Source organism: Coffea eugenioides, chromosome 10, assembly GCF_003713205.1.
Source record: "Coffea eugenioides isolate CCC68of chromosome 10, Ceug_1.0, whole genome shotgun sequence".
In the NCBI taxonomy this organism is placed as follows: Eukaryota; Viridiplantae; Streptophyta; class Magnoliopsida; order Gentianales; family Rubiaceae; genus Coffea; species Coffea eugenioides.
This window is the reverse complement of record NC_040044.1, coordinates 2625584-2631430: the sequence shown is the minus strand read 5'-3', so window position 1 is coordinate 2631430 and position 5847 is coordinate 2625584. Positions and strand designations below refer to the sequence as shown.

At 39.2% G+C, this 5847-nt stretch overlaps 1 protein-coding gene across 1 annotated transcript in view; it reads right to left on the bottom strand.

Annotated features, from left to right (window-relative positions):
- Positions 1 to 2942: 2942 nt before the first annotated feature.
- Positions 2943 to 5847, bottom strand: part of LOC113749217 — a 24872-nt gene continuing 21967 nt past the window's right edge. Inside the window, exons 2-7 of the mRNA XM_027292896.1 lie at positions 5800 to 5843; positions 4436 to 4562; positions 3833 to 3972; positions 3554 to 3616; positions 3395 to 3463; positions 2943 to 3298 (exon numbers count right to left, since the gene is read on the bottom strand). Coding sequence (XP_027148697.1) covers positions 3227 to 3298; positions 3395 to 3463; positions 3554 to 3616; positions 3833 to 3972; positions 4436 to 4562; positions 5800 to 5843 — 515 coding nt within the window. The 3' untranslated portion in view covers positions 2943 to 3226. The remainder of the gene's footprint in view (positions 3299 to 3394; positions 3464 to 3553; positions 3617 to 3832; positions 3973 to 4435; positions 4563 to 5799; positions 5844 to 5847) is intronic.

Sequence of the window (5847 nt, the reverse complement as noted above, 5' to 3'; positions counted from 1 at the left end):
ATTTTTTAGAAATTTTTTCTGTTTAGGTATTTTTATAATTATGTTATTACTTTTTTACCCTTATAAAATTTTATTATAAAGAAGAGTATATTGTAAATTCCGTATAACCTATACCCATAATAGTCATTTTATAATTATAATACATATATATTATTTAAATTATAAATATATTATTTAAATAGCCCGGCTCGACAAGCTACTCGACAAGCCTCGAGCCAAAAATTTGAGACTCGAAACTCGACTCGAACGCCAATCGAGCTACTCGAAACTCGGCTCAAACTCGGTCAACCTGAGTTCGAGTCAAGCCGTTGACCGAGCTACTTGCAAGCTACTCGCGAGTAGCTCGGCTCGCGTACATCCCTAATATAGACCCATTTTTTTTTCAACATCCAAACTGTACCGGACCTCTGCCAAACCATGGTGCACCTGATCCAACACTGTCAAACTCCTTAACACTTTGACACTTCGATTCACCATTAAGAAGAGAATTTTCACCGGTCCAACTCCGAGAAGAATTCACTTACCCATAAGTAGTTCTGTAATTCTAATATCAATTTGATAGGGAATTCTGAAAAGAATCCAATTACCCATAAGTAGTTCTGAAATTCTGATACCAATTTGATAGGGATTAACACCTCGAGAGAGTTCATCAAAGAATCCAATATATAAGTCAGGAACTCAAGCCTGACCCAAAAGTTTAAACCATTAGGTATCAAGCCCTTACTTACATATTAACTATTTTTTCTTTATCTTTCAGACCAATATGGAATATAATCCTTTACTCATGAACCTAACAATTAGTAGCTTGATTTCTTTGCTTTTTATTTTTTAATTAAAAAAAAAACTATTTGAAGCCGCGTACAACTCTGGGCCAAAGCATCTGACCATCTTGTCTAGGAAAGCTCAGGCTATCAACCACGACAAGGCTAAAAATAAATGCAGACGAACTGGGGCAGTGGTTTGAAACTGGGTCAGCCATGTTGAGTTTATTACTAGTGAGTTGGGAACATTGATAATAAGTTACATTGGGGGCCGGGTCTCGGTTGATTTTCTCTTAATAAACTTCCCCCACGTAAATTTGGGCCCCCGGAAGGCATCCGCCCAAATAACCTTTCTGCTTGCGGGGGTAAAATTTTCTCTTATTGACCTTTATTCGTGCACAGTAGAAAAATTTTAATCTCCATCCAATCTCAGTTCATGTGAAAATAAATCAAATTTATTGTGCAGGAAAAATTAATCCTTCCACGCATTGTTGACAATGCATGCATTAGTCCTTCGAATCCTCCTAAAGCAATGGAAAGAAGAAATATAAAAGAAGGGGAACAAATTTTATCAATTGCATCCTCAACGTTAATCATCAGTAGCATGCCTGTACCAAAAAAATTTTTTTTTTCTAGATCTATTTGGTGTTATATAATATTGAAGCGACACTAGGAAAGAAATACTAGTATTTGTTCAATCTGCCCTTCGGAGTTGGAGGCGGTGGCTGCGAGTATGCAGTTCGTGGATGGTTAGGCGAGTGTGGCGGACTAGGAGGTGGAGGAGAGTAGAAGTAAAACCAAGCCGGAGGCACACTAGGAGGTGGAGGAGAGTAGAAGTAAAACCGAGCCGGAGGCGGTGGCTGCGAGTATGCAGTTCGTGGATGGTTAGGCGAGTGCGGCGGACTAGGAGGTGGAGGAGAGTAGAAGTAAAACCAAGCCGGAGGCGGTGGCTGCGAGTATGCAGTTCGTGGATGGTTAGGCGAGTGTGGCGGACTAGGAGGTGGAGGAGAGTAGAAGTAAAACCGAGCCGGAGGCGGTGGCTGAGAGTATGCAGTTCGTGGATGGTTAGGCGAGTGTGGCGTGGAGGAGAGTAGAAGTAAAACCGAGCCGGAGGCGGTGGCTGAGAGTATGCAGTTCGTGGATGGTTAGGCGAGTGTGGCGGACTAGGAGGTGGAGGAGAGTAAAAGTAAAACCAAGCCGGAGGCGGAGGTGGGGGCGGTGGTGATTTATTTCCACCACGACATGGTGATGATGGCGGCCTCAGCTTAGGGAGATACGGAGGAGGCGAGTTGAGGTGCTGGCGTTGTTGCGGTTGATGAATGTTGGACGCCGCTTGTGAATTTCGAACAAGCACCAGCAAGCAGATCAATGCCAGAAGAAGCATAACCCTCTTGCTAGTGAACAGCTCATTCCCTATCAATGAAGGCATTATAATACTTGCTGGAAAATCTTACACAATATTGCTGCTCGACTGTGATATAAAGGAGGGATATTTATACACTAGAGGAATGGCGATTCCATGATTTTAATTCAACATTTACAGACCGTTTACTTTTGATTCTGGTATCCAATTTAACTAACCTCTCCACAAAGCCAGAAAAGTAGTCAATGTTGGACCATATATCGGGAGAAATTAGTTGCTTAATATCAGGCAGCGACCAACTTTCTTCCCTCCCGTGCTCTTTTGTCTCACTTTGGTACAGGTTGGTCATTATTTCATTGACCTAATTTCCAACCACCTTGAATAACAATGGTCATGAACGCCTGACTTGCAATCCTCATAAATGACCTTTCCCTCGTTCTCCATTGCCTTGAGACAGTTTTTGTCCAAGCAAGTTCATTCTTTAACCAATTTTTGAAGATGAATGGCCACAGACGGTGAAATTGCAAGCTACCACTACTACACTTGTCGTTACACTAAGGCTTCATCAACGAGTTAAAAATGTTGCTAATTACATTTGTGTAAGGGCGCCTGATTATTCTTGTTTTCCCGGTCCACGCCAATTCCCGATAAACATATTTGCCCTCTCCGCGGAGACTCATGAATAGTAAATCATCTACCAACACTTTTCAGATTTAGAGGAAAGGTGATTTTGCGGCCAGCCATCAGACACAACATGCTCATCAAGGAGTGGTGATTACAGTGTCAAAGTAAAAACAAACAGAACCATACACTTGAAATGACCAATTCCCCCGGGGGTCTCAGCAATACATTCGATTCAAATGGATCTTTGGAAGCTCAGAAGGCACCTTAATTAGAGTCAGTCCCCAGTTTACATCATATTTACACAATAACTAGAAAAAAAAGTTAACTACTATAAACTTGAAGAACAGTCAAAGAGTATATATTTATGAATATATTACAGGCATTAGTCAAACAAGAGCGATGGAGGGGAAATTAGCCAATCAATTTGTTAGTGTCAGGAACAATGCGCAAAGAGTTTGCCCATTTTCTTTCTGTAGGGTTACTTGCATACGGTCTTGAGCCTCTTTGCAGCCTGCACAAACCCCGCAATGACTTGCAACTCGTCCAATTGCTTTCACCACAAGAGAGTGTGCTTCAGCCCATTAGCAAGCAAAAAAGGAGAACGCTGATCGTGAAGGAAAGCGACAACGCGTAAAAATTAAGTTACCTGAGACACAAAATGCCTCTGAACAACGTCGATAAGCTGCTCCTTTGAAGGGTTAGGGATGGCATCCACCTGCAACAGACAATGTTGGGAGTTACTTAGACGTGCTTAGACTGTACCACTTCTGATTTGAAACTCAGAATCTCCAAATGAAACACTCACAAGGTTAAAGTGCCGCCAGTATCTCCACAGGGCAGCCATCTCTAGTTTGCTCAGATCAATCTTCTATGTAAAAATGTTTTGGGAAAGGGAAAAAGAAAAAGAGCAAAAGAACTTTTATGTAAGTGCAAACAGCATTAAACCACACTTATTTACAAAGACTTGAAATTTCAGTTGTAATAATGGTGTCTTTTAACAACTGACATACAAGTCAAACGCAATGATGATGAACCAACATCCATTTAAGAGTAAACAGCAAATTGGATAAAAGCTTTTCCTTACCGTGGACCCCCTAGGAGTGGAAATAGATTCCTTGGAGTGTGAATCGCAAGAGACAGACCTGCTCATAGTCTTGTGAGATGACCCGGATGATTTATGCATGCGAGGCCTTGATCTATGGGACTTTTGGGTATCATCGGATGCTGTAAAACAGCAACACATGAGAATAACCAATTGAGTGGTGGGCCAAAAGAACAAGAATAAAGTGATGATTCAGTAACACACAGTTTTTTGTAATGGAAAAGGAAATTGAATTGTGTGGTACGGACATGGAGAATCCTATGAGACAACCTCAACAAATTTTACTGAAAAGCGTTTATTTTGAGATGGTCTTCATCCATATAGTCATGATGAAAATGTACAAATCTACTTTCCAACCACTGTAGCCATTCAGTCATTTTCTATAGAAACATTATTATTATCCAGATTCCAGACCACATTACGATAAGGATCACACAATCAGTTGCTATCAGAATACAGACCTCGTGCATCAGTCTATGCGTTTTGATTCACAGTTTAGATGAGTTCAAAAGAACAACACACAGAGAACTGATCTTATAAAGCATAAGCAAGTCAATCGATGTCAAATATATAAATCAAGATTACCCATATCTGAGCCGTTCCACTGCATATTTTCAAATTCAATGTCATCATCTTCCTCATTGCCTGTAGGAGCTTCTATTACACTAAGCGCATTCCTCTGAAGCTTGACTTCTATGCCATTTGTTAGAACCTGCATTTTTACAATATATAAAAATAGTGAATCAATACGCAAAAATCAGCACATTTCATAATGACACAACGGTGAGTCTCAACAAGTTGTTCCCCTCTTCCCCTTTCCAAAAAATAGTGCGATGTATGAAACTTCAGTATCGAAAGCAATCTCAGGCAATTAGATATTATTTTTGAATAATAGAATTGAATAAGAATGCCGTGAATTTTATCTACATTCAGCTTCATTAATAAAGTATACCAACCGATCTAATTGTTTGTTGTAGTTAAAAAGACGTGACAATGGACTTCTATGGTTAGATGACAATGAAATCACATTGCCTACTAATCAAAGCCATCAGGAACAGTCAAATAGGTGATCAAGTACGAGAAGGACGTAGAAGATTGTGTGAATAGCATAGTCATTCATACGTATGCTTCTAGGCAACGAAATTTTTAGCTTCACAATAGATTGCACCAGAGACAGTAGTGAATCTGATATCTTCCAGCACAACACAAAGAACTAGACTATTAATTGCACCAGAAACTAAATTTACAGCTTGAAAGTAAAAATCCATAATTGAACTGTCATTTTAAAGTCAGAAAAATATTTAAAAAAATCCGATTATCCGCATTTTTTTAACAAAAACCACAGGAAGGCAACAGTTAAGAGACATTTAAGAAGAAAATAACATCAAATGTCGATAGATTCTTAAACGATACATTAGTTTGCATTCCCAGATCATAGTAAACCCCTCAAAGTCCCAGATCCATTAAACATAAGCGACATGCAAACCAAGAAAATCTCCCAAAACTCAAAATTAGACCTTAAGCACACCTCAAAGACATAAACTTCACATTAATTTCTATATTTAAAAAAATTACTATGATATCCAATAATTGCAAAAGCGAAAAAGGAGAAAAAAAAAAAAAGCAGCACTGCAAGACTTTCTGTCTTCGATCAGACACATAAGATAAGGACAAAGAAAGGGGAAATTTTTTAAAACAGAAAAAAGCCAAAGCACAATAAAATTGTTTAGACCACGATAACACATTGCTAATAAAAACACAGAAGAAGAGAATAGAACTGTCCCCTAATGCATACAAAATAATAACAAGTAAAGGACAACCAGGAATTTCAGAGAAAACTACATTACAACTCCAAACTCAAATTCAAGCAAAATCATTTATCCATAACCAACCCATTACTCCAAAACTCCTAAAAAGGTAAGAAAAAGAAAAAAAGAGTAAACTTGTACCAGCCAGTGCCATCCTCCAAGGCCAACAGCTTTCTTGACTACACCTTG